This window comes from Nomascus leucogenys, chromosome 4, assembly GCF_006542625.1.
Source record: "Nomascus leucogenys isolate Asia chromosome 4, Asia_NLE_v1, whole genome shotgun sequence".
NCBI classification, from domain to species: domain Eukaryota; kingdom Metazoa; phylum Chordata; class Mammalia; order Primates; family Hylobatidae; genus Nomascus; species Nomascus leucogenys.
In genome coordinates this window covers 83834739-83858675 of record NC_044384.1, presented here as the reverse complement: position 1 = coordinate 83858675, position 23937 = coordinate 83834739, and the positions used below count along the sequence as shown (strand labels likewise).

At 60.2% G+C, this 23937-nt stretch overlaps 6 protein-coding genes and 1 long non-coding RNA gene across 19 annotated transcripts; 1 reads left to right on the top strand and 6 right to left on the bottom strand.

Annotated features, from left to right (window-relative positions):
- Positions 1–1761: 1761 nt before the first annotated feature.
- On the bottom strand, positions 1762–4668 carry LOC105737724. 2 transcript variants are annotated; one of them, XR_001113417.2, is made up of 2 exons: positions 3874–4668; positions 1762–2023 (listed from the first exon to the last, which is right to left on the bottom strand). It is a non-coding gene; the product is annotated as an uncharacterized LOC105737724 (long non-coding RNA). The 2 variants fall into 2 exon arrangements; XR_004029686.1 differs by lacking the exon at positions 3874–4668 and adding an exon at positions 2703–2908.
- PPP1R14B (protein phosphatase 1 regulatory inhibitor subunit 14B) lies at positions 3135–5485 on the top strand. The gene is given in 5 exon segments (XM_003274156.4): positions 3135–3263; positions 3265–3546; positions 4675–4758; positions 5000–5032; positions 5145–5485. Coding segments are annotated over 5 exon segments (597 nt in total). The 3' UTR covers positions 5214–5485.
- Positions 5486–5829: 344 nt separating this feature from the next.
- Positions 5830–8980, bottom strand: FKBP2 (FKBP prolyl isomerase 2). 6 transcript variants are annotated; one of them, XM_030811053.1, is made up of 6 exons: positions 8816–8980; positions 7390–7564; positions 6657–6769; positions 6471–6517; positions 6092–6127; positions 5830–6000 (listed from the first exon to the last, which is right to left on the bottom strand). In XM_030811053.1, exons 2-6 carry the CDS (start codon positions 7558–7560, stop codon positions 5939–5941), a joined length of 429 nt encoding a protein of 142 aa, XP_030666913.1. In that variant the 5' UTR covers positions 7561–7564; positions 8816–8980; the 3' UTR covers positions 5830–5938. The 6 variants fall into 6 exon arrangements, with proteins under 6 accessions (XP_030666913.1, XP_030666916.1, XP_030666918.1 ...); XM_030811056.1 differs by having other exon boundaries at positions 8710–8820; XM_030811058.1 differs by lacking the exon at positions 8816–8980 and adding an exon at positions 8414–8504.
- LOC115834770 (translation initiation factor IF-2) lies at positions 7835–8698 on the bottom strand. The gene has a single exon (XM_030811052.1). The coding sequence runs from the start codon at positions 8666–8668 to the stop codon at positions 7871–7873; it is 798 nt and encodes a 265-aa protein (XP_030666912.1). The 5' UTR covers positions 8669–8698; the 3' UTR covers positions 7835–7870.
- Positions 8981–11487: 2507 nt separating the features above from the next.
- Positions 11488–15749, bottom strand: VEGFB (vascular endothelial growth factor B). Of its 4 annotated transcripts, none has more exons than XM_004087833.3 (7): positions 15317–15729; positions 14719–14761; positions 14203–14399; positions 13885–13958; positions 13042–13077; positions 12609–12844; positions 11488–11910 (listed from the first exon to the last, which is right to left on the bottom strand). In XM_004087833.3, the coding sequence occupies exons 1-6, from the start codon at positions 15374–15376 to the stop codon at positions 12631–12633; spliced, it is 624 nt and encodes a 207-aa protein (XP_004087881.2). In that variant the 5' UTR covers positions 15377–15729; the 3' UTR covers positions 11488–11910; positions 12609–12630. The 4 variants fall into 4 exon arrangements, with proteins under 4 accessions (XP_004087881.2, XP_003274199.2, XP_030666911.1 ...); XM_003274151.4 differs by having other exon boundaries at positions 11491–11910; positions 12609–12743; positions 15317–15749; XM_030811051.1 differs by lacking the exon at positions 11488–11910 and adding an exon at positions 12332–12420 and having other exon boundaries at positions 15317–15744.
- A 185-nt stretch (positions 15750–15934) lies between these two features.
- On the bottom strand, positions 15935–19917 carry DNAJC4 (DnaJ heat shock protein family (Hsp40) member C4). 3 transcript variants are annotated; one of them, XM_012496475.2, is made up of 7 exons: positions 19876–19917; positions 19260–19768; positions 18245–18338; positions 17595–17779; positions 17344–17505; positions 16236–16322; positions 15935–16143 (listed from the first exon to the last, which is right to left on the bottom strand). In XM_012496475.2, the coding sequence occupies exons 2-7, from the start codon at positions 19343–19345 to the stop codon at positions 16032–16034; spliced, it is 726 nt and encodes a 241-aa protein (XP_012351929.2). In that variant the 5' UTR covers positions 19346–19768; positions 19876–19917; the 3' UTR covers positions 15935–16031. The 3 variants fall into 3 exon arrangements, with proteins under 3 accessions (XP_012351929.2, XP_012351920.1, XP_012351926.1); XM_012496466.2 differs by lacking the exon at positions 19876–19917 and having other exon boundaries at positions 15935–16322; positions 17344–17508; XM_012496472.2 differs by lacking the exon at positions 19876–19917 and having other exon boundaries at positions 15935–16322.
- Positions 15937–23926, bottom strand: NUDT22 (nudix hydrolase 22). 2 transcript variants are annotated; one of them, XR_004029682.1, is made up of 6 exons: positions 23778–23926; positions 23072–23569; positions 20843–20940; positions 20616–20709; positions 19260–20337; positions 15937–16322 (listed from the first exon to the last, which is right to left on the bottom strand). XR_004029682.1 is itself a non-coding variant. In XM_003274146.4 (6 exons), exons 1-6 carry the CDS (start codon positions 23778–23780, stop codon positions 20197–20199), a joined length of 933 nt encoding a protein of 310 aa, XP_003274194.1. In that variant the 5' UTR covers positions 23781–23926; the 3' UTR covers positions 19764–20196. The 2 variants fall into 2 exon arrangements, 1 of the variants encoding a protein (XP_003274194.1); XM_003274146.4 differs by lacking the exon at positions 15937–16322 and adding an exon at positions 22535–22633 and having other exon boundaries at positions 19764–20337.
- Between the last annotated feature and the right edge of the window lie 11 nt (positions 23927–23937).

Here is a 23937-nt window from a genome sequence, read left to right as displayed (position 1 = left end):
CCAGGGAGTGAGGAAAGGGCATAGGTCAACTCTGGGGCAGTGGAACCTCCAGCCTGTGCCAGGGCTAGCAAAGCCTGGAGCCAAGGCCTGAGCTTAGGGGATCTGAGCTGTGGGCCCTAGGCCTTGGGCTAGAGAACCATTGGGCAGCAGCTCCTTGGGGAAAAAAACAGGATAGGCACCTGTTTAAGCCTCTCTCCTCCCCCCAACCCTGTGTCTCCGGAGGCCAGGGCAGCCCCCATTACAGGGCTCCTTCCTTCCCAGACACTTTCTTCCATCCTTGGTAATGGTAATAGGGTTTCTCAGCAGGCAGTAATGGTGAAGGCAGGCAGCCTTTCCGGACTCTACCGTTGATTAAAGGCGCGGTCTTGACCCACAGGACCCTCCCCAGAGCCTCTGCTTCAAGGATGCACTCTAATGGAGGGGGGCTGGGGCCCTGGAAGGGGTAGGGCTGGGAGGCCACAGACTGAGGCTAGAAGGAGGAGGAGCAGTGGTACACTCCAGTCCCAGTAGGGCTCAGGCAGGAGGGCCAGGGCTGGGCATGGGCCCCCAACCACAGGAGGTCAGGACCATAAGACCCCTGAAGAGGCTCTGGGCAGGTAAGTGACTTGCATACAGCCTCTCAGCCCATGGGGCAGAGCCAGGATTTGAACCCAGTATTTCTACTCCAAGGCTAAGGTTCTGTGGCCCAGCTTCCAAGAAGGTGGCAGGCCAGCATGCCCACCTGCACCAAGTGGTCTCGGGTGGATAGCCATGGGAACTGGACAGGAATCTGGGTGTGCCTGGGCGTGGCACCCGGGGGGAAAGAGGCAGAGAGTCAGAAAGAATGCCTGACCTGTGGACATGGACATGGCTGGAGACCTTCACACCAACCCTGAGGGAGGACAGACAGAAAGGTCAGTGCTCAGGGTCACAGCATCTTGGGGGCAGAGCTAGGGCTGGAGGTCTTCATGGCCTGCAGACCCCACTTCCACAGAAACTGTTGGGCATTAGGGCCTGTTTGAGGGTCTTCCCCCTTTAATCTGTGTGCACCCTCAAGGAACAAACAATGCTTGCGTTCAGAGGGACCTGGCCTGGCCTGGTGGGGTGTGGTGGGGAATTTGGACTGGGGTAAAGTGAACCTCCTATCAGGCCAGGCTTAGGGCAGGAGGCCAGGCCACGGATGGGGCTCCCGGTGGAGAGGGTGGATCCTGCCTAATCCGCAAGAGCGAGGGTCAGCCCTTCCTCGGCACCCAGACTGGCTGAAGGGAGGCTGAGGCCAGAGGAGAGGCATGGCAAGGGGAGGGGTCAGCTCACTCTACCCTTCCCTGAACTGAGCCCTGTGAGCCCATCGCCCTCACAATGCCCAGCCTCTGTCTTCTCTTTGTCTCTTCTCTCTGACTATAGGGCAAAGGAGGAGCCCAACATCCTGGGTTGGAGTTTGGATGCAGCCCCAGCTGTGTGACCCCAGGGCCAATCCCAATCCATCTCTGAACCCCACCCGCTACAGAGGGCTTCCCCCCACAACATCCAGAGTGTCTGTGAGGGGCTGGAGCAGAAACATTGCCTCTCAGATCCAAGACCCTGTTTGGGATGGTACAAGGTGAACCTGCCTTCCACAGAAACTTCCCCCGGGAGCTGCGCAGCCTTATTGGGTGGTGTCTACAGGGAAGTGAGGAGGTTAAGTAGAGACTTCGTGTCAGGGGGTTTGAGCCACACAGCCTGGGTTCAAAGTCTCATCTCCCGTTTTATTTAGCAGTGCGACTTAACCTCTGTGGTGTAGTAATTGAACTTTCCACGAATTTTCCTATTTAATCTTTGTTACAACCTTCTGAGGAAATGCAGGCACAGAGGAAGCCATTCATTCTTTCAAAATCATTTGTTCAACCAATGCGGCGACCTACTATGAGTGTGACATAGTTCTAGGTGCTGGGGTTCAGCGGGAGCCAGGTAATTTGCCTAATAGCAGTGGATCTGAAGACCGTTCAAGCCTGGTAGCACCAGCAGACCAGGTCGGCGCAGGGCTCAGCCCCGCGGCATTCACAATCTAGACAATATATGAATGAATGAGACCATTTAAAGATGCAGAAAATCAAATAGGGGGAGGCAATGGGATGCGCCGTCGGCTTACTGGAGGTGGGCCAGGGCGGTGTGAAGGACCGAGGAGCCGCAGGGCGGGGGTGCAGGAGCCCCAGCACGGCGCCCTCTCTGCAGAGCCGACTGGGCGGCGGTCCCGACGCACGCTCCTAGGGGCAGCCGCGATTACCGTCTTATTATTATGAGTCCCGGCCCCCGCACTGCCCAGCTCTTTGCGCCTTAGTTTCCCCCTCTGTGCGCACCCGGGTCGCGGGGCGCAGAGGACGCCCCAAACAACTTTGCGCTTCCCGGCCTGGCTGCACGGCGGGGGAGGGGCGGCGCCGGGCGCGGACTCCGTTTCCCACAAGCCCGAGCCTCGCGCCATCTTGCCGGTGGGCGGTGGCTGCCCGGGGTTGGCCGTTCGGGCCGGCCGGGTGCCACCGCTCACCCCGAGCCCTGGCTTCCTCCGCTGGGGGCGTGGGACCTGCTAGTCAGAGAGTCTAGGGACCCGGACAGCTACTGCCCGCCTTCTCCACTCTTCCTTTCCCAGAAGCCCAGTCCACGTGTCGGTCCGTGCGGAGGAGCCCGTTCGCCCCTCGCTGGCCGAGGGCTGGAGGACCTGGACATCGGGGACCGCAGCGTCTCCTCACCAGACTCCCTGTCTGCACACGATGTCCACTCCCCTGCATTCTCAGATGGCCCCTATTCTCAGATGGCCTCAATGAGGACAGAATGAGGAAGGGTCCAATGAGGACTAGGGTCCTGGCTTGAGCGCAAATCGTCGTCCTGAGCGCTTAGAACGCCTGGGTTTGGGACTGGAAGGTTGCATTTGGGGGGTACGGACAGCTAGGCCACCCCCTGACGAATAGACCCTCCCCTACCCCTGCCCAGGGGCGGAGTAGGGGAGAGGGGCCTGTAGAGGGGCTGGCCCTTTAAGGGGGTGTGGTCGGGGGGCGGAGGAAGAGCGAGACAGAGAAAGCGCTTCGGCGGCGGCAGCTCGGGCGGCGGCCGCGGGGGACAAAGGGCGGGCGGATCGGCGGGGAGGGGGCGGGGCGCGGCCAGGCCAGGCCCGGGGGCTCCGCATGCTGCAGCTGCCCCCGGGCGCCCCCGCCGCCGCCCTCGCCGCGGAGCCGCGCGGAGCGGAGCCGGCGAGCTAACCCGAGCCAGCCGGCGGGCGTCCCGGAGGCGGCGGCGCAGGGAGGGGCCCGACGCGCGCACGTGGCCCCGCCGGCCGCCATGGCGGACAGCGGCACCGCGGGGGGCGCGGCGTTGGCGGCCCCGGCCCCCGGGCCGGGCAGTGGCGGCCCAGGACCACGCGTCTACTTTCAGAGCCCCCCCGGGGCCGCAGGAGAGGGCCCGGGCGGCGCTGACGATGAGGGCCCAGTGAGGCGCCAAGGGAAGGTCACCGTCAAGTATGACCGCAAGGAGCTACGGAAGCGCCTCAACCTAGAGGAGTGGATCCTGGAGCAGCTCACGCGCCTCTACGACTGCCAGGTGTGTTCCCACCCCACGCCGACACCCCAAAATCGGTCTCGAGCCGGTCCGCCTCGCAGCCCCACTGTGAGCTCGCCTGTCACTGGAGTCAAAGGGCGCTTTGCTTCCCCGCGCGCTCCCCTCCCCTCTGCACTCCCGCCCCCAATATATACTCTTTATTGCCTGACTTAAGTCACTTCTGCCTTCTCCGCTGCCTCGGACCCTGGCCCCCATCATGCCACTCCCCAGGTCAAGCCTGGTGTCCTCCAAGAAGCCTCAAGGGGTAGCGTGGGCCTTGGGCAAGAGGCAAGGGGGCTAGTCTGGGCTGGCAGCGGCAGGAGGTCTCACCGCCTAGTGCCCGCTGGGTTAGACTGTGGTTACAAGGTATTGGTCTGGTAGGCGGCTGGGGCTGGGCTGTTCTGTGGGCTAGCCTGGAGCTCCATCTTGGCGTGCGTGCAGGCTAGCCCGCTTTCTGGGCTCTGCTTCTCCACCCCCATGACTCCTTGGTTGTTCAGACGGTGACTCAGGCCCCGGGGGGCAGGGTGGAGGGGTGGGTTTGCCCGGTGCTGCCTGCCTACCCTAGCCCAGCCCTGGAATGCAGCTGACTACAAACAGGATAGGGGCTTCCTGGGGAGGGTGTGGCAGGGTGGTGGGCACCCTCTCCCTCACCAAAGCATGGGCTCTTTGTTTCCTCTTTGCCAGGCCTGGGTCCTTCCCAGTGACCCCTCAGCCTTCACTTCCTCCTCGCTCCCGGGGAGCTGTGACAGGTGTTTGGGGGAGAGGAGGGGGGTATGATAAGCTGGGACAGCTGCACCCACCGGTGCTCTGGTGAGATGGGGGGCCCGGATGTTGGGGAGACACATCTGCTGGGTTCCCAGCCCACGGTCCCCAGCCCTGGCTCTCTGGCCTTGTCTGGCACCCCCGGTGCCCACTGGCAGGGACAGGAAACTCCCCCCCCCACCCCGCTTTGGGCAGTTTGCCTTGGCACGGGCCTGATCTGTTTTCCTCCTCAGAGCAGCTGCTGTTCTGTCTGCTGGGCAGAGGGCCGGGTTCCTCCGAGGTAGGCAGGGGCCTCAACCCAGAGCCCCTCTCACACCCTCTCTCCAACTCAGGCTTATGTCTCTCCCTCCTCCCCCACCCCCACCCCAGGAAGAGGAGATCCCAGAACTGGAGATTGACGTGGATGAGCTCCTGGACATGGAGAGTGATGATGCCCGGGCTGCCAGGGTCAAAGTGAGGGGGCTGGGGGGTGGTGGGTTGCCTGAGGCACTGCCGCGGGAAATCGAGGCTGTGGAGCCAGGCCCTCAAGCCCCAGCTCCTGCCTCAGCAGAATGGGGCCAATGCCTAGCTGTGAGGTGGTTGTGGCATCTCCTGTGCCTCAGGGTGGCCCCAGTCTCTTGGAAGTGGGTATAGGCGAGCTCCAGGCCCCCACTCCTGAGGACTCACTTATCCTTCCTCCCCCATCCCCTGCTAGGAGCTGCTGGTTGACTGTTACAAACCCACAGAGGTAAGAGATTTCCCCGGGGCGGGGTGGGGGGGTGGTGGCAGAGTGAGGGGAGCCTGGCTCCTGTCATCTTGGGGTCTGGTCTCCTTAATGTTTGCCCTCCCAACCCACCCAGGCCTTCATCTCTGGCCTGCTGGACAAGATCCGGGGCATGCAGAAGCTGAGCACACCCCAGAAGAAGTGAGGGTCCCGGACCCAGGTGAACGGTGGCTCCCACAGGACAATCGCTGCCCCCCAACCTCGTAGCAACAGCAATACCGGGGGACCCTGTGGCCAGGCCCGGTGCCATGAGCAGGGCTCCTCGTGCCCCTGGCCCAGGGGTCTCTTCCCCTGCCCCCTCAGTTTTCCACTTTTGGGGTTTTTTATTATTAAACTGATGGGACTTTTTGTGTTTTTATATTGACTCTGCAGCGCGGGCCCTTTAATAAAGCTAGGATACACCTTTGGTGCAGCTAACAGGCTCCGCTGGTCTCTTTTAGGGGGGCACACTGCTCTGTGACTTCTGCCAGCTCAGCTTCTCCCCAGGTGACCGCAGGCCTAAGGGCCACGTAGCCATGACGATAGCCCAGTGCTGGCTCCCAGACCAGGAGTTGAAAGTGGCTGGGGAGCTGTGGGGGTGGGGGGAGCAGTATTGCTGCTGGCAGGCAGGAACACTCCTTTTTCTCTGGGCAAGGGCCACCGTGTCATTGAGCCTAGACCGCCCAAGGCTCCACAGTCAGGAAAGGAGAAGGTGGTGGGGTATGCTGGAGCTGAGGTCTCTTGAGTCTCTCAGGGCCCACAAACACACACAGGCTTACTCCTTGGGCTTTTAAGTGGTTTTTTTTGTTTGTTTTTGTTTTTTGGTTGGTTTCTTTTTGGAACAGTCTGGTCCCTGATGGGGGCCTCTCCCCCTGCCCCTCCCCAGTCTGGTTACAGCTCAGATCGTCGCTCGATTTTGAGCAGCTCCACCTCGAACACCAGGGTTGCACCGCCTGTAGGGGAGAAGGGGAGTCAAAATGCCAACCAGGGCCACAGGGAGGTGGGCTGGCTGCAGGTGATGGGAGGTGTCAAAAGGTTTACTACCTGGAATCTTTGGGGGAGCTCCCCGCTCTCCATACCCTGTTGAAGATGCACAAAGAAACAGTCAGTGATGGCCAAGCTCCCTTCCAGCTTGGGCAAAGGGAGGGTGTTCCGCCCCTCTCAGCAAGGCGGCCAGAAATGGAGAAGGGTAATGGAGATGGGAAGGGGGTGCCAAAGGCCTGGCAAGGGCAGAGCGGGGCTGCTACAGCTGAGTGCTTCAATGATCTTGCCCTGTACTCACTGCTAGACACAGCCAAACTTGGAGGAGGCATGTATTGTAATGAATGGATACGGTGAAGACCAATGAAAGGCTGAAGCAGCTTTCACCCTTCTCAGTCACACACCCCAAACTCGCTCTGCACCCTCAGGAGGGGCCTCTTACCCAGCTCAGATGGGATCACCAGCTTGCGCTTTTCCCCCTCACACATCCTGCAGGAAGACACATGTTCAGCCCATGGCAGCACCCAGGGCCCCTGTCTTGTATCCCTGGGGCTTGCCTCCCACAGCTTACCTCCTGGGCGGTGGCCATGCACGCCCCCGCTCCCAAGCCCATTCCCCCATGACTCACCCCAGCAGCCCCTGGTCCCAGCCCTTGATGACCTGGCCTGTGCCAAGGGAGAAGACAAAGGGCTGGTTCTGGGGCAGGCTGCTGTCAAACTCTGTCCCATCTTCCAGCTTCCCCTATGGAACCATGAGAAGACCAGTGAGGAAAAGGGGACCACCCGACACCCCCCTCCCTCAGCTGCTTTCCCCATCAAGCTGGCCCCCACAGCACTGGTGGTCAGTCCTTTTTGTTTTTTGAGATGGAGTCTCTGTTGCCACGGCTGAAGTGCAGTGGTGTGATCTCGCCTCACTGCAGCCTCTGCCTCCCGGGTTCAAGCAATTCTTCCACCTCAGCCTCCCAAGTAGCTGGGATTATAGACGCCCGCCACCACGCCCGGCTAATTTTTTATTTTTAGCACCATCATGGGGCCAAACTGGTCTCAAATTCCTGATCTCAGGTGATCCATCCGCCTCCGCCTCCCAAAGTGCTGGGATTACAGGGGTGAGCCACTGCGCCCAGCTAGTCACAGTTCTTTAAGAGGACAGAGCCTTGGGCAGCTCACAGTACACTGTCACTGCCTGCTGGTGCCCACCTGGGCAGTAGGCAAGGGCAAGGCAGAACCATGGAAACTGGCTTAGAGGGGAGAGGGGACTTGCCCAAGGTCACCTACCTGGCTGATGGAGAACCAGACTCCCAAGCACCTTTCTGGTCCTCGGAAGCCCCAGCCACTCCCAAAAGGCCCGCCCAACCCACTCACCGTGTAGTGCATGTGCAGGACATCCCCTTTGCGCGATTTGATGGGACAGTGGTCCACCCGCTTCTTGACCCCGATCTGCAGCTTCCTTTTGCCCTCGGCCCCCGTGGCCGTGGCCACGGCGCTCAGGCAGATGGACAGTACTGTCAGGACCTGGACCCAGCTCAGCCTCATGTCTCTGTGGGCACAGACCCCGACCGACCGACTGAACGTGGGGGAGGGCAGGGAGAGTATGGAACACGGGTAGGTAACAGGAGGGTTCCACCGCCACTGTATCTTCCTTGCCCCGGGGGATCCCCTTTGTCCCGGGTCACCGCCCTCTCCCCCGGGCTCCGGGGCCACACTTACCAGTCCAGTGAGAAGGGGGCTTGGCCGAGGACCCCAGCAGCGGGGGGAGGGGGTCAGGGGAGGCCACAGCAGCCAGGGCCCCGCCCCTTTGCTCACCCCCATACCTTCCCTCCCTCCCAGTCCCCACCTCCGCTCTTCAGTTCCCGCCTGTCCCTTTACGCAAAGTCCAGACCCTATCTGGCTGCACTGCAGTTGCCCCGACTGGGCGGCCCCATTCACGCCACACCCAGCTGCCCCCGGCCCAGCACACCAACACCTCTGCGGCCGCTGCAGGGGGCCGGCCCCGAGGCACCCACACATCCCCACTGGGTGGTTCCGAGGAGCCCGGGTCCTCGGGAGATACCCCCCAGCCTGGCCCTGTGCCTCCGCCCGGGGCGCCGCCCCAACTCTGAGCCCTTGGGGGTCTCCGGGGCACCCAGACTGGCCCTGTGTCTGCTGGCCGCCGAGCCCGCTCCACCCACACCACCTCTCCCGGTGGAGTTCTCGGCCTACGGCGTCCCCAAGCCCGGCCACCACGGAGACCACCCCCGCGAGGACGCCCGGGGCCATTACTCGGGCCAGGCTCCTCACTTGGCTCCTTGGCACCGCCCTTCGGAGGACGCGGTGCCGCCCCCGGGCCTGCAGCCCCGCCTTCGACAGAACTAGACCCCTTTTCCGGAGCCGTAGCCACGCCACTCACCGGCTGAAGCCCCGCCCCCAGCGGCTGCGCTCCGTCCCCCTCTGCTTCCGACCCCGAGGCTCCGCCTTTCACCTCCTCCAGCTCCTCCTTCAAGAGCCAGGCTCCGTCCCCGGACGCTCCTAGCTCCGCCCCCCGCCGCCGGGCTCCGCCTCCCAGTGGCACCAGCTCGGAGATCCCACCCGTCCCGGTTCCACGTCCCTCCCCGAGTCCCAGGACTCCGCCCCGTGCGGCGTGAGAACCCTCCCCCTGCGGCATCTCCGGACAGCTCCGGCCCCCACCCCCAAGTTCCTCGTCACCTAGCTCTCGTTGACACTCGGAGCCCGGTCCGCTCCTGCCCGGCCTGATCCAGCCTGCCCTCTTGCACCCCGGCTCCCCCCAGCCCGGGCTGTGGCCCCCGCTCACCTCCTCGCCGCGCCCCCGGAGTCAACCCCGGTGGTGCTGCCGCCTCTGCGCAGGCGCGTTCTCGTCGCTACCAGGCCGGGCCACGCCGCCCTCCCTCATTGGGCCGTGCGAAACCCGCGGCCACACGCCCGCTGGCGCGGGTCTTTCCCTAGCCCCGCCCCCGCGACGCCGCTGCCCTGCATCACTTCCGGCGGAGCGGTAGTCTGTAAGGTTAGGTGAAAGTGACTTCCGAAAAGGCCGCAGGCACTTCCAGCCGAGGTGATAGTAAGGTCAGGCGGGCGTGGGTTCCCGGAGAGGGTCTTGAGGCGCATTTCAAGTCGCCCCCAGCCTCTCCCACAGCACTCCTGTTTTCCCGGGTCTCGTCATGGCCCACAGCCCTCAGTCGCTGTGGAACCTGGGCTTCACAGTGACACTCATGTTTGAATTCCCGGTCGGCTATGTGCTTGGTAGAATTTGTCATCCAACACAGGCGTGTAACACGGGCTTGATGACACCCACCCCACAGGGCCCCTGCAGGACCGAGATGATGTCCAATGACAAGCCCTGGTTTCCAGCCGATGCTCCCGCCCACGTCTCTCTCCCAGGAGCCAGGCTTACCTCTGCCTGTGCACCTGGGCTGTGACTCATGACTGGAATGATCTGGCTGGGCCTGTTCCCCCACCAGACTTATTGTCAGGCGCCCCAGCAGCCACCAAACATCTGTCAACTGAAGTAATGAACCTGCAGTTGACAGGCAGCTAAACCTAGGTTGAAGGTGAGGGAGACAGCCGATTTGAGGTCAAATCCCCCCACCCCCGGGCCAGTTAGCCTTTCTGAGCCTATTTCCTCAATTGTAAAAGGAAGACAATCATGATGCTGACTTCAGAATTGAGGAGGAAGTGAGGAGGTGCATGTGAAGCGTTGTGCGTGTCTGGTGGGGCTAACTGGGCTCTGGAGGTGGTAGCTCTGGGGCCCTAACCCTTCTCTGCCTCACGCTAATTGACCTATGGCAGGTCCAGTGACATCATGACTGAGAAAATGATTTGAAAGTAGTAATCGCTGTCAGGAATTGTCTCCCGGTTCAACCCACTCCTGCCTTAGGCCCACTAAGATCATACCCACATGCTCTGACCCAACACTTCAGAGAAAGCCTCCATTAGGGTGGCTGCCCCTCCCAGTGGCTGCCCAATTGAGTTAACTCTGCCCCTGAATGTCCTGCTTCAGCAGGCAAAGCGCTGGTGCCCAAGGTTGGCCTTTCATCCACCCCAAACCACTCAGCCCTGGGCACTGGAGGCTGCAGGGAGAAGGGTAGGGGCTAGGCTTGGGCTGGGATAGACAAGTGAAGAGAATCTCAGGCAGCAACTGATGAAGGGAGCTGCAGGGTGGGAGGGAGGTGAGGGTGGAGAAAACTGTGTGGGTTGGGTGGGTGCAGTGGCTCACGCCTATAATCTCAGCACTTTGGGAGGCTGAGGCAGGTGGTTCACCTGAGGTCAGGAGTTTGAGACCAGCCTGGCCAACATGGTGAAACCCATCTCAGGCTGGGCGCGGTGGCTCACGCCTGTAATCCTAGCACTTTGGGAGGCCGAGGTGGGCGGATCACGAGGTCAGGAGATGGAGACCATCCTGGCTAACACAGTGAAACCCCATCTCTACTAAAAATACAAAAAATTAGCCGGGCGTGGTGGCGGGTGCCTGTAGTCCCAGCTACTCGGGAGGCTGAGGCAGGAGAATAGCGTGAACCCAGGAGGTGGAGCTTGCAGTGAGCTGAGATCGCGCCACTGTACTCCAGCCTGGGTGAAAGAGCGAGACTCCATCTCAAAAAAAAAAAAAAAGAAACCCATCTCTACTAAAAATGCAAAAATTAGCTGGGCGTGGTGGTGGGCGCCTGTAATTCCAGCTGCTTGGGAGACTGAGGCAGGAGAATCGCTTGAACCCAGGAGGTGGAGGTTGCAGTGAGTGGAGATTGTACCATTGTACTCCAGCCTGGGCGACAGAGTGAGATTCGTCAAAAAAAAAAAAAAAAAAAAAAAAAAAAAAAAAAAAAAAAAAAAAAAAAAAAACTGGGTTGGGTTGAGGGGAGCCTGCCGCCCAAACCAGGCCCACCAGCCCCAGACTTTTGGTGCTTCCCTTTCAGGGAGGTGGGAGTGAAGTTAAGACAGGGCAGGTGCCGGGGCTTTAGATTCAAGCTGCAGGGAACAAAAAGCAGCAGATGCTGAAAGTGCTCCCTGGCAGGAAGAACAAGTGTTCTTTTCTATTATGTAAAGATAGTCTCAAACTTCTCTGGGGCCTGAGGACGACAACCACAGCAATCTTCTGTTCCCTCTATGTGCACATGTAGAAACTGCTGCTCAGAGAGGCAGGGGTAGTGACAAGCAAGGTCACTCAGCAGATCTGGGTCCTACCCCAAGCTCTCTGGCCACAGAAGGCTGTCTCCTTCCAGAAAAGAACCCCGGTGAAGAGCAGGAGGGCAGGCAGTCTGTATTGACTGGGCTGTCCCTGACTCCCATGCCTGGCAATAACTTGAAAGTGATGAATACATAATTCTGGCCCTGCCTGGGATCTGCTGTGGGGCCTTAGTCCTCATTTCCTCCATCTGCACGACAAGGGAGCAAGACAAGCTCTGGATTTAGTGATGCAGACATTCATGCCCAAACCAGCCAGCCTGGACAGTGACAAACAGTGACACAGGCAGGGACAGCTCCTTCCATCTCTTTTATCAGGGTTGGGGGTCACAGTTCTTGTACCAAAGCCCAAATCCCATTATGCAGAGGTTTGGGTCTTCTTATTGAGTTGTAAGATGCTTACTTGCACAGGGTGGTTAGAAACTGAGACAGTACCCCATTCTCCCCTGAGCTGGTATATGACCCCTTTTGCTGCCTCCCAGTCTCCTCTTCCAACTCTGTCCTGTTTGATGACTGTCTCAGGGAGACAAGGGATGGCAGAAGAGCCCTCTGAGAGGCCCAAGTCCTGGAGCAGCTTCTGCCTGGGCTGAGGTCTTGGGGGCTTGGCTGTTTTTTACCAGGCTCCTCTTTGTTCCCCCACTGGGATATAGCCTCTGAGGCAAGTCACCCTGCTGAGTCTGAAAAGCCATGTGTCACCTTCGCAGCTTCCGGCACCTGAGGAGAGAGGAAGTGATCTGTTCATGCTGGCTGGAGCACAGCCCTAGCCCTGGACTCATGTGCCTCGGGCCCACTAAGATCACAACCTGAGCGTCCTGCCACACCACTCGGCCCTGGGCACTGGAGGCTACAGGGGGAAGGATGAACCTTCTGCAAAGGCCATCCCCTCCTGACACTCCTCGGGAGCCCCCACTGGCCCGGCCCATATGATTTCACCCCATGGCCTCACTGCAGGACACGGATGGTGACAAACACATCAGATAAGGGTAGACGAGGGTTCCACTACATCCCCTGGCCTCTTGAAGCCCATAGGTAAGGGCAGATGCCTACCACAGGGGCTTCTGGGAAGGCCCGAACTGCAAGCTGGAAAAGCTGTGTCCCACATTTCTATTCCAGGCAGATGTCACCTCCTCCAAGAGATCTCTGACCTCTGAAAGACGAGGCCAGGTGCCCCTCACCACAGCCCTTGACATCCGCTGCTGGCATCGTCCCTCCTGTATCTGACTCCTGAGTTAGAATGTTGGACTTGCTTACACAGCTCCAGGTGCCAGCAGCTGTTTGGTAAATATTTGTTCAACACATTCAACAGTTTCCCCTTCCCTGGCCCTCCTCCTACTGGCAGGCTCACCCTGGACCTGCTCCAGGACAGGGCCTTGGTGCCTTCCCAAACAAACACCACCCCACAGACGCCTCACCTGCAGGTGTCGGGGTTGAGCTCTAAGCCCCGCCCTTGGCAACGGAGGAAGCTGCGGCGTCGGCAGTGGCAGCGGCAGGTCCGGGGGTCAGGGCCCTGGTGGCGCTGGGTGCAACGTGGGCAGAGGGGCCTGGGGCTGGAGTGGGATGGGTGATGTCAGCTGGGGAGGGTGCTCCGGGGGCAGAGTCCCAGCCCGGAACAGAGCGGGGCTGGGGACGGTGGTGGGGAGTGGCAGCCCTAGGGAGGAGAAGCGACATGTCTGGGGTGGGAAGGAAGAGTCTTCCCTAGAGCTGGGGTCGGGGCAGAGAACACAGGCTTGGGGAGCAGAGGAAAAGGGAACGTGGGGGATGGGTGGGAGGAGAAAGAGGAGCAACAGCTTCTGGATTCACTTGTACTCCCCCTGCCCCCACTCAGCTGGAGTCCAAAAGACTCACCTGTCTGGCTTCACAGCACTGTCCTTTTTTTTAGGTCTGAAAAGTAAGAGAGATAGACACAGACAAACAGGAGGAAGATCGGGAAATCCCAGCATCCTACTCTCTCTCTCTCTGAGACTGTTTCCCTCTTCTTGCCCAGGCTGGAGTGCAGTGGCGTGGTCTCGGCTCACTGCAACCTCCGCCTCCCAGGTTCAAGCTATTCTCCTGTCTTGGCCTCCCAAGTAGCTGGGATTACAGGCACCCGCCACCATGCCCGGCTAATTTTTGTGTTTTTTTTTAGTAGAGATAGGGTTTCACCATGTTGGCCAGGCTGGTCTCAAACACCTTACCTCAGGTGATCTGCCTGCCTGGGCCTCCCAAAGTGCTGGGATTATAGGTGTGAGCCACTACCCTCGGCCCAAGCATCCTACTTTGTTGCCCCAGATCCAAGGCCTACCCTTGGCTCTAGTCCTTTTCTTTGAGGCAGAGTCTTGCTCTGTCACCCAGGCTGGAGTGCAGTGGCAAGATCTTGGCTCACTGCAAGCTCCGCCTCCCAGGTTCATGCCATTCTCCTGCCTCAGCCTCCTGAGTGGCTGGGACTACAGGCGCCCGCCACCACGCCCGGCTAATTTTTTGTATTTTTTTAGTAGAGACGGGGTTTCACCATGTTAGCCAGGATGGTCTCAATCTCCTGACCTCATGATCCGCCCGCCTCGGCCTCCCAAAGTGCTGGGATTACAGGCGTGAGCCACCACGCCCAGCCCCTTGGCTCTAAGGAACCTGGTCCCCAGTTCTGTGGACCACCATACCCAGCACCCCCCAAGCCTGGCCTCTGCGAGCTCAGAAGTTGGGCCTGGCTGGCACCTGCATTCACACTGGCTGTGTTCTTCCAGGGACATCTCCCCCAGCTGACTGCTCGGGTACCGGATCATGAGGATCTGTGCTCAGGAGAAGAATAGGGGGGACAGTGAGGGAGAGAGAGAAAGGGGATGCTCTAAGACTGGAGGGAGAAAAGCTCACCCAACAGCCGGGAGGCTGGCCACCAGCCCTCCCCCCAACCCTATCTCCTGTGCCTCAGTCTCCAGGCTGCCCCAGCCCCAGAGCCAGCCAGCATCCACCCTGCCCACTGCCCCACCTGCCCAGTACCTGCATCCCCTGCCCGTTGCCCCACCTGCCCAGTACCTGCATCCGGACTTGGTGCTGCCCAGTGGGCACACACTCCAGGCCATCGTCAGGGCAGCAGCCACCACAGCGCTGCACAGTCACGCAGCTGGGCACCAGCTGTTTGGCCACGGTCCCCATGAGCTCCACAGTCAGGGGCACCACCACCTCCCGGGGCTGGCAGGTAGCGCGAGTATACACATCTATCCATGACACCACTGGGAGCAGACCGGTAGGGGTTAAGTCCTCACTGGTTTTCCTGCAGCTGCTCCCAGCATCTGTCCTCCCCAGTCCCCAAGTCACAGCCACCCTCCACTAGCCCTACCCACTCTGCCCTCACAACCTGTCTTCCCCTGCCCTGTTTATCCAGATCCCAGTAACCCCACTGCCTCAATTTCCTCCTCTGTGAAATGAGTAGAATAATAGTTTGCATCTTCTAGGGGAGTTACACAAGATGATGGACACCAGGCACCTGGAATCAGGGCCCATGACAAACCCTCTTAATGCTGGCTAGTGCCGAGTTTTTGTGAGTATTACCTTTCTTCTGGTGGCCAGGGGCATCAGGCTGGGAGACAGGGGCCTGTGGGAGAGAAAAGACCTGTACCCAAGGTACACTTTAGGAGAGTCTGGCCCTGTCGCCATCCCTAGGGCTTTGCCCTTGCATCAGGAGGCTTCACCACCTCTCTGACATCTTTCCAGATTGCTGTGTTCCTGTGGCCACTGCTCTAGCTTTACCTGTCCTCTCCTGGCCACCCGGGACCTGCCCTGGCCCAAAACACAACAGGTGCTCTGGTGGCCGCGCCAAATCTCCAGGCCGCGGAGCCGAGCATGTTTGGGGGCTGCATGCAGATCAGGAGCGCGCACCGAAGCAGGTCCTGCAGGCACCGAGGGAGCCCCGCCCCCGGTGGTGCCCAGGGGACGGGGTGGGGCGGAGGAGTGGCCCCAGACTGGGGCTGGCGGGCCAGCAGGGAGGGGCACCTCCCAGGGGATGCACGCGCCGGGCCCCCGAGACGCCCGCGTCCAAGGCCCGACCCCGCAGATCCCCTCGGCCGAGGCCGCGGGTCGCCTCCTCACTTCCGCCAACCTTGAGAGAGGGCACGGCGGGCGGGCGGGCGCGCTGTCGGGCCGCACGTACCTGGGCGGGGGCCAGCTGCAGGAGCGCGGCGAGCAGCAGGCGGCGGAGCAGAGGGCTCATGGTGCCCGCGGGGGCCGCCCGCCGGGGGCGCCCGCATCGCCCTAGCCCGGCGGCGCGGGGGGCGGCGGCAGCCAGAGCCCCATGGCGCGGGCCCGGGCCCGGGCGCGGCGGGCGGGGGCCGGGCGCGGGGGGCGGCTCCTCCGCGGCCCCCTCCCGAGCCCTGGGTGCAGGCAGCGCAGCGCAGCGCAGCGGAGGCGGCCAGAGGAGCCGGGCGGGCGGGCGGCCGGTGGCGGCGGGCAGCGGCGGCGGGGACGGCGGGGGCGGCGGGGGGCCGGGCCCGGGCTGGCGGGCGGGCGGCTCATGTGACCCAGACACGCGCTCCCCACCGGGCCGTGGGGCGGGGGCGGGGCGGCGGGGTAGGGGGGCGAGGCCGCCGGCGGGGCCCGCCTCCTCCACACACCCCCTCCCGCCTCCCGCCGCGGCAGGGGAAAGGGGACGCACCGCCCAGGGGGCCGGGCTCCCGGGTCGCCGCCGCCACTACCCAGAGGGCGGGGCGCTGGCCCTTGGCGAGGCCGGGGTCGGAGGCGCCGGGCCTTAAAGAGGGAGCCGGACACTAGCTCTGCGAATCACTTTATTGCGCGCGTTTCGGGGAGCGGGCAGTCCAGGGAAGGAAGCAAGGCGGGAACGCACTGCAGGCCCCATCCAGGTGAGCCCCTCAGGGGCCGGCGCCCGGGGGCACGATCTCGGGGCTTTGGGTTGGCTCGGATGGTGGTGGCTGCCGCTGCCCTAGCCGTTGTTGCTCCTGCTGAAGGCTGGCTCTGTTGGCCCTGGAGGAGAGGGCACCTGGGTGGTTGGGATAGGGATCCCGAAGTGCGGTGCCTGGACGGGGAGCAGGGAGCAGAATAGAGCAGGGACAGACCTGGCCCGCGCCCGGGCTTCGTTGTAGAAGGCTGTGATGATCCGATCCTTTTCATCCATGAAGTTAAGGTGCATCTGCTTCACCTTCCTGCAATGGGTCACAATTAACCCTGGGACTCCAATTCCTGCTGTCCCTGAAGTCCTGCTCCCTTCCACCCCACTCTAGGGGCCTCACAGCTTTCTACTCTCACACAGGGTTAGGCACCTCAGTCTAACCCTGCCTGTGATAGATAGGGAGGGCTCCGAGTGGCCCTGGCTTGTCTAGGGTCCAATGGCATCCGAAGTCCCTGGTCACTTCGAGGTGTGACAGCAGCTGTGGGGGTGCTCCTCCCAGAAGAGTAGAAAGGGTATGCGTCTAACTCCATCACTGAACTAGGCAAGCTGCTAGCAGTGGGCACTGGCCTTTAGGTATCTGCTATAGAAAATCCGCTTCGTGGCCAGGCGTGGTGGCTCACGCCTGTAATCCCAGTACTTTCAGAGGCTGAGGCGGGTGGATCACCTGAGGTCAGGAGTTTGAGACCAGCCTGGCCAATGTGGTGAAACCCCATCTCTACTAAAAATACAAAACAACTAGCCGGGTGTGGTGGTGGACGCCTGTAGTCCCAGCTATTCAGGAGGCTGAGACAGAATTGGTTGAACCCAGGAGGCAGAGGTGAGGTTGCAGTGAGCCGAGATCACGCCATTGCACTGCAGCCTGGGCGACAGAGTGAGACTCCATCTCGAAAAAAAAGAAAAAAAAAAGAAAAAAAGAATAAAGAGAATCAGCTCCGTGGCACGCGTGAGAGTGGCAGGGAGATGCCTACTGCCAAATGAATGAGCTGTGCTGCATTTGCTGCTTGTGCTTGATTTTGTTTGGCTCAATCCCTTCCTGGCAGCCAGCATGAAAGATTTACATTCGAAATATGAAAAACTGTAAATGACAACATTAGCTCTTGGTGCAGCGCTGCGTTTACTAAGTAAGGAGAGGCTCCAGAGACCGATTTTAAGCAACTCTTAGCTTGAGAGACACAAGTACGGGCCACGAGGTGCTGTGGAGGACTGGCTGACCACACTGGAATTCACCCACCCTCCTGCCCTCTGCCCATCACCCCGGGGAGAACAGGCATCACCTGAAGGCAATGTAGTGCAGGCCCATGCCCGCCAGCATGAGGAGGAGGCAGTACCCCAGCACTTGCATGTTTTGTTTGTGTTGCTGCTGCCTCGACTGGGGCCCCTGTGGCCTCACGCTGTGAAACTGGGACCAGTACTGTGCGTTGGGGGGTGCCCAGGAGCTGCTGGGAGGCAGAGGGAGGGACATTGTGGAAATGAGGCTCCCCAAGAGACCTGGGGGTGGGGCAAGCTGAGGGCAGGATTACTGTACCTGTGTGTTTGGCGGGCAGACTTGTCATGGTCTGTGGTTCGTGGAGACTTTTGGGGACTACCTGAGCGGAGCTGGTCGTCATAGCTGCGGCGGCTCTGCTCACGGCTGAGCACACGGTATGCCTCACTCAGCTCCACAAAGCGGCTGTGCAGGCTTGGGTTCCCAGGGTCCCGGTCCGGGTGCAGCTGGGGTGGGGCAGGACTCCCCTTATCTCCCTTTGCCTGTCGCTCCCCAGGACCCATACTGATGACATCCACCCACCAGGGCTCCAGTCATACCCAGAGGCCCTGCCTGGTCAGTGACCCTCACTCAGGCCTTCCCACTCCTCAGAAGGCCAGAGAGCATGGACTCCTGCCTCCTCCTGTGTTCAAGCCCTCCCCACCTGCCAGCCCCCTGCATTCACCATATGCCCTGGTCCAGGTTTCTCAAGAGCAGGCAGGCAGATCAAGAAAACCAAGCCCAGCCCATCAGACAGGACCCCTGGCTCCTGCCCACAGCCTTTCCCCTACCATTGAGCACCTGCCACTCCCTGTGAGGGCTGAAAAAATGTGGCACCAGCCAGAGATGCAGGTCTACTCCTGGGAATTTGAAGCACACACCCACTGGCTCAGAGTTCCTGCTCCCCCTCCCCACCTTAGGGGTACTGGTACCTCTTTGGACTTGGAGAAGAAAGCTCGTTTAACTTCCTCAGTGCTGGCACCAGGATGCACCCCCAACAGTTCATAATAAGTACTGGGGCTGGACCTGTGGACAGAGTCCCAAACCAGCAGGGGCTGAGGGAACCCAGAAGCTAGCTCTGCCCTGCCTTCTGGGCCACACCCTTCAACTCAGCCACCAGGAACTAAAAGGGCTGAAACAGGTGCCAGGATAGGTCTGTCTCCAGATCAGCCCTCCCTTTGGAGTGTTTCAGGCATAGTGCCGGTCAGGATTTCTCAAAGTGGAGTCCAAAAACTTGTTGGAAAAAACTGATTCCTGGCCAGGCGCGGTGGCTCACACCTATAATCCAGCATTTTGGGAGGCCGAGGAGGGCAGATCACCTGAGGTCGGGAATTCAAGACCAGCCTGACTAACATGGAGAAACCCTGTCTGTCCTAAAAATACAAAATTAGCCAGGCATGGTGGCGCGTCCCCGTAATCCCAGCTACTCAGGAGGCTGAGGCAGGAGAATCGCTTGAACCCAGGAGGCGGAGGTTGCGGTGAGCTGAGATTGCTCCATTGCATTCCAGCCTGGGCAACAAGAGCAAAACTCCATCTCAAAAAAAAGGAAAAAGAAAAAGAAAAAACTGATTCCTGAGCCCCACCCAATTGATTCCTCCAGTTCAGAATCTCCAGAGCAGAGCCCAGGAATCTGGATTTTGTACCTGACACCTCCCCATCTCCCACCCCCCACAGAGGGTTATGCACAGTGATACAGTGATGCTTGAAAACCACTAGAGCTGTGGTAAGAGCGTTGGGTTTGACCTGAACTCAAACTCCTCCTCTGCCGCTTAAATCGGTGTATGACCTTGGGGGTCTTCTGTATCTGATCCTCAGCAGGGAAGGCGAGGGTTACCTGAGACAAATCTGGGAGCCTCCTGACACGGAGTAGAGACCACGACTAACTCAGCACATAGGGCAAACAGAAACCCATTGAGCAACCGGGCCGGCCCCCCGCGCCCAACTCACCGCTGCCTGGCGGCCGCTCCGAGAAGCCGGGAGGGAGGGCTGCGGGGCCACAGCCGGCACAGGCGCAGGGGCAGTAAGGGCGGCATGGCGGCGGGCGGGCAGCTGGGAAAGGAGGCTACCAAGAGCGCATTGGACCAAGATGGGGCTAGACTTCAAGCACCCGGGGGCAGAGGGAAGGGGCCTGGCCCGGTGTTCTGCGAAGGAAGACTGAAGCAGGCCCGGGGAGGGGGCGGTTCTTGCCCAGGACCAGACCCGCGTGTCCTTGGACCTGCTCCTTCCTCTGACCCGGGCATCCGCAGCCCTTCCCCGCGCTGGCTTCGGGGTCTGCCCACCCAGCCAGGGACTCGGAGACCCAGTTCCCACCCAGGGAGCTTGGGGACGGGAGAAGGCGGGGCCCCACCCAGGCCCCGCCCCCACTGCTCACAAACCCGCGGCCGTCGCCATTTCCTGCGTCTATTCAGGCCCCGCCCTCGCACTCTCATTGGCGTGAATGCCAAGACCACGTCCACCTGTCAGGAAAAAAAATCGGTGGAGACCCCGCCCCTACATGTCTATTGGCCTTTGGTGCCTCCGGTCCCGCAGCCTGCGGACTCGCTGGACAGGCGCGGGCGCCCACCTGGGGAGCGGGCGGGACAGAGCACGCTCTCTGAGGCTTTGTGACGCTTTCGGCCCGGCCACCGTCTCTCCGTTCCGCTGTTGCTCCCCTTTGCAGCGAGGCATATCTTACAGAGCTGCTTCCGCCCTGGAGCCTCTCTGGAGCCAGCCAAGGGAGGCACAGCTCTTATCCCCTGCTTGCAGAGGGGGACACTGAGGCTGGGCGGGTTTTTTTTTTTCCCAAGTCACTTGTCCTGCCTTACACACTCAGGGCCCATTGCTCCTCTCTGTCACAGAAATAGCAGATGCCAACGGAATCCAAGAATAAAGTCCTTTATTATCTTCAGAGCGGCGGGAGTAGGGCTGGGGACCCTAGGGCCCCTGCAGTGGGACTTCCCTGAATCTGGTTGTAGAGGATGATGGCGCCTTTGGCCGAGGGGCAGAGTTCAGCCCACATCTCCGTCTCCTGCAATCTCCGCACGTTCTGTGGGGAGACAACGAGACCCAGGCATTCAAGCTTGCCACGTCTCCTGCCAGGGCTGTGCCCAGAATTCCTGAGCCTCAGAGACCTCTGCACTGTCCTTAGGGAGGCATGTTAAGGGGCTGAACAGGTTCCTGGACCTTTCCCTTGCACTGAGGGCAAATCTTGTGACTCTGGAGGGAATTGTGACCCAGCCAACACCTCCCCTACAAGATATGCATTGCCAGGCCTCTGCAGGCCCCAGCCCTGGCCTCCAAGCAAGATGGTTTGTCACTCTGCACCTGTGTCTCCACAAAGATGATTCCTGTAGACTCGTGGGCCTCGGGTCCCCCACTCAGGTAGTGCTTCCTCACCTGCTCAGAAGTCAGGCTGCACCTGGACAAGAACACAAGGGTGACTTAGTGGGTGACCAGCCCCTGCGGGGTCCCTGTGGAGCCACAGCTGCCTCAGCCCACTCCTCACCACCCACCTTCCCAAGACCCAGGATCATGTACCCGAGCCTACTCACTGGACATAGAACTCGGCACTGGCTCGGCCAGCACTGGTCTCGTTTCGGGCGATGCCCAACAGCAGGGGCTGGCTCAGGGTGAGCAGCGGCAGGTTCACCTGCGGTGGAGGGTGGGGTGGGGGGAGGTCCCACCTATCAATGCCACTGCCCACATCCCTGCCCGTCTCAATGAAAAACAGCCTGTTACCCGTGTACAGCATTTTATAGCTTGTAGATCAAGGACATAGCATTACAGAATGTCAGATGATGGTCATGTTTGTTTTACAGGTACACCAAAACCAGAGAGATTGAACACATTGCCCAGGATCACCCAAGAGAAGTCAATTTAGTGACTGGGACTCCCACTTACTCCTTTTTCTTTTTTTCTTTTTCTTTTTGTTTTTTTTTTTTTTGAGATGGAGTCTCACTCTGTCGCCCAGGCTGGAGTACAGTGGCACGATCTCAGCTCACTGCAACCTCTGCCTCCCAGGTTAAAGTGATTCTCCTGCCTCAGCCTCCTGAGTAGCTGGGATTACAGGTGCACGCCACCATGCCCGGCTAATTTTTGTATTTTTAGTAGAGATAGGGTTTCTCCATGTTGGCCAGGCTGGTCTCGAACTCCTGACCTTAGGTGATCCGCTGGCCTCGGCCTCCCAAAGTGCTGGGATTACAGGTGTAAGCCACCACGCCCTGCCACACTTACTCCTTTTTCTTTCTTTCTTTCTTTTTTGAGACGGAGTCTCACTCTGTAGCCCAGGCTGGAGTGCAGTGGCGTGATTTCGGCTCATTGCAACCTCCACCTCCCGGGTTCACGCCATTCTCCTGCCTCAGCCTCCGGAGTAGCTGGGACTACAGGCGCCCACCACCATGCCCGGCTAATTTTTGGTATTTTTAGTAGAGTCAGGGTTTCACCGTGTTAGCCAGGATGGTCTCGATCTCCTGACCTTGTGATCTGCCCGCCTCGGCCTCCCAAAGTGCTGGGATTACAGGTGTGAGCCACCGCGCCCGGCCACTTACTCCTTTTTCAACAGACTTGGGGAGTAGGCAAGATATTTATCATTGTTTCCATTGAAAAGAAGAATCCTTGGCAGGGCAAGGCATGAGAATCACTTGAACCCAGGAGGTGAAGGTTGCAGTGAGCCGATATGGCACCACTGCACTCAGCCTGGGCAACAGAGCAAGACTCTGTCTCAAAAAGAAAAAAAAAAAAAAGATTCTGGCCTGGCACAGTGGCTCACACCTGTAATGCCAGCACTATTGGAGGCTGAGGCGAGCAGATCACGAGCTCAGGAGATCAAGACCATCCTGGCTAACACGGTGAAACCCCATCTCTACTAAAAATACAAAAAAATTACCCAGGCATGGTGGCGGACACCTGTAGTCCCAGCTACTCGGGAGGCTGAGGCAGGAGAATGGTGTGAACCCTGGAGGTGGAGCTTGCAGTGAGCTGAGATCGTGCCACTGCATTCCAGCCTGGGCAACAGAGGGAGACTGTCTAAAAAAAAAAAAAGAAAAGAAAAGAAGAAGAATCCAAGGCAGAGGGTACTGAGGGCTAGAATTCCACTCCAAGTATGTATAGTTGCAAAGCCAACTTCTTCCCTCATTGCTGGCCAGATGCCTGCAGGCCTCCTGCCAGCCCAGACCTGTAGAATTCTGGCAAGTCCTAACCCCTCCCTTCATGTCTACCACCCTGTCCAGGTCAACCTCACTCACCTCATCACAGATCTCCTGAAGGACACTGGAAAAGAGTTCACGTACCACCAGCTCCCCAGCGAGGTCCTGGTGCTGGGGGCTGCCACCAGGGCACAGGGCCTGTGAAAGGTCAGGCTCAGCCCCTGCTCCCCACCTCTTCCCCCTGCCCCATCTCAGGACCAGCAAGCCTATACCTGCTGGCCCTGAGGGCCTGATGTGGCACAGTGTAAGAGAGTTAGTGATCCTGAGTCTGGTGTCCTTTCCCTGGCACACAATCAGAGATCCAGCTTCAAAGGAGATACACAGGGGGCAGAGGTGGAGTAGGGCGTCTTTTTCCTGTGCCCAATCTTTCCTCCCCGGGTTTTCTAGTTTCTCACAGGACTGGGGCAGGGGTCAGTGGGGGGAGGCAGCTGGACTGCCCTGAGCAAACTTTCAGAGAAACACCAGGCCAATTTTCCCTTTAAGGGATGAGGAAACCAAAGCTGGGAGGATTGGGAGGGTGGAGAGCTGCAGCTCCCTTGAGCTGTCTAGGTCTTTGTGCCCAGCCTGGAATCTCACCTGAGGCTCAGGGTGCCCACCAGGCACGTCCACCAGCCCAGGGGCCTCAGCCACCTGCCGGGAGCGGCGCAGGAAGACAAGGAAGTCATCGGCCGTGGCTAGTGCAGCGCCCACCCCAAGTGGGTCCGCCAGATAGGCCTGCGTGTCACCCCAGTCGGTGGCCCCCTGCTGTCGCAGCCAGGCAGCTGAGCCGGACCAGTTGGTGCCCAGGAAGTCTCGGTAGGAAGTAAGGCCCAGGCGCAGGAGCAGCTGTGGCCCCCGAGAGCCAAAAGGCGCCAGGGTGGCTGAGTGCAGGCGGAACTTGGGGGCATCGAAGAGCCAGGGTTGGGCCTTTAGCCGGGTCTCCCAGATGGCAGTGATGGCCTCGTCCCCACCTGGCAGTGGGCGACGGTCATGGGCGGGGCTCAGCTCGGCCTGTATCTGCTCCTGGGGCAGGCCCCCGCCAGGGCACTGCAGCAGCAGGGTCACTTCAGTGTCCATGGTCTGAACGGGGCAGCTCTGGGGAAGGATACAGTCAGGCCTGTCACCCAGGGGGGCCACTACCACTCCTGGGCTGCGCAGCTGGCCCCCTCTGTCGCAGACCTCCTGAGGGTATCCGCAGCCCTTCTCCCACCCCCCTGACCACTCCTTGGGCAGTAAAACGTCCCATCTTCCCCGCAGGAGCCCCGAGTCCCGCAGGGTATCCAGGACACCTGGGCATCCCTACCATCCAGAGATCTTGGGTTCAGGCGTCCCAAATGCCCATGTCCCCCAAACCCAGGGGTCTCCCTCCGGCCCAGGCCGCGTAGGGACCCCTTTCCAGGGCCCGGAAGCTCCAGCCTCCAGCGGGCTTTCACTGGCCGCCGGGTCCCGCAGGCTCCACCCCT

Excerpts from the sequence above, each read along its gene's own strand:
- VEGFB (XM_030811051.1), bottom strand. The coding sequence starts at position 15,376 with ATGAGCCCTCTGCTCCGCCGCCTGCTGCTCGCCGCGCTCCTGCAGCTG. Across the intron at positions 13,078-13,884 it reads CACAGCCAGTGTGAATGCAG|ACCTAAAAAAAAGGACAGTG; the intron begins GTGCCAGCCAGG and ends CTTACTTTTCAG. Across the intron at positions 12,845-13,041 it reads AGTGCTGTGAAGCCAGACAG|GGCTGCCACTCCCCACCACC; the intron begins GTGAGTCTTTTG and ends TCTCCTCCCTAG.
- LOC115834770 (XM_030811052.1), bottom strand. The coding sequence starts at position 8,668 with ATGCCGCAGGGGGAGGGTTCTCACGCCGCACGGGGCGGAGTCCTGGGA.
- FKBP2 (XM_030811053.1), bottom strand. The coding sequence starts at position 7,560 with ATGAGGCTGAGCTGGGTCCAGGTCCTGACAGTACTGTCCATCTGCCTG. Across the intron at positions 6,518-6,656 it reads TGGGACCAGGGGCTGCTGGG|GATGTGTGAGGGGGAAAAGC; the intron begins GTGAGTCATGGG and ends GTCTTCCTGCAG. Across the intron at positions 6,001-6,091 it reads AGCTCCCCCAAAGATTCCAG|GCGGTGCAACCCTGGTGTTC; the intron begins GTAGTAAACCTT and ends TCTCCCCTACAG.
- DNAJC4 (XM_012496466.2), bottom strand. The coding sequence starts at position 19,345 with ATGCCGCCCTTACTGCCCCTGCGCCTGTGCCGGCTGTGGCCCCGCAGC. Across the intron at positions 18,339-19,259 it reads GGAGCGGCCGCCAGGCAGCG|GTCCAGCCCCAGTACTTATT; the intron begins GTGAGTTGGGCG and ends CTCTGTCCACAG. Across the intron at positions 16,323-17,343 it reads CTGCACTACATTGCCTTCAG|GAAGGTGAAGCAGATGCACC; the intron begins GTGATGCCTGTT and ends GACCCATTGCAG.
- NUDT22 (XM_003274146.4), bottom strand. Across the intron at positions 22,634-23,071 it reads GTGGGCACCCTGAGCCTCAG|GCCCTGTGCCCTGGTGGCAG; the intron begins GTGAGATTCCAG and ends GACCTTTCACAG. Across the intron at positions 20,710-20,842 it reads AGTGCCGAGTTCTATGTCCA|GTGCAGCCTGACTTCTGAGC; the intron begins GTGAGTAGGCTC and ends GTTCTTGTCCAG.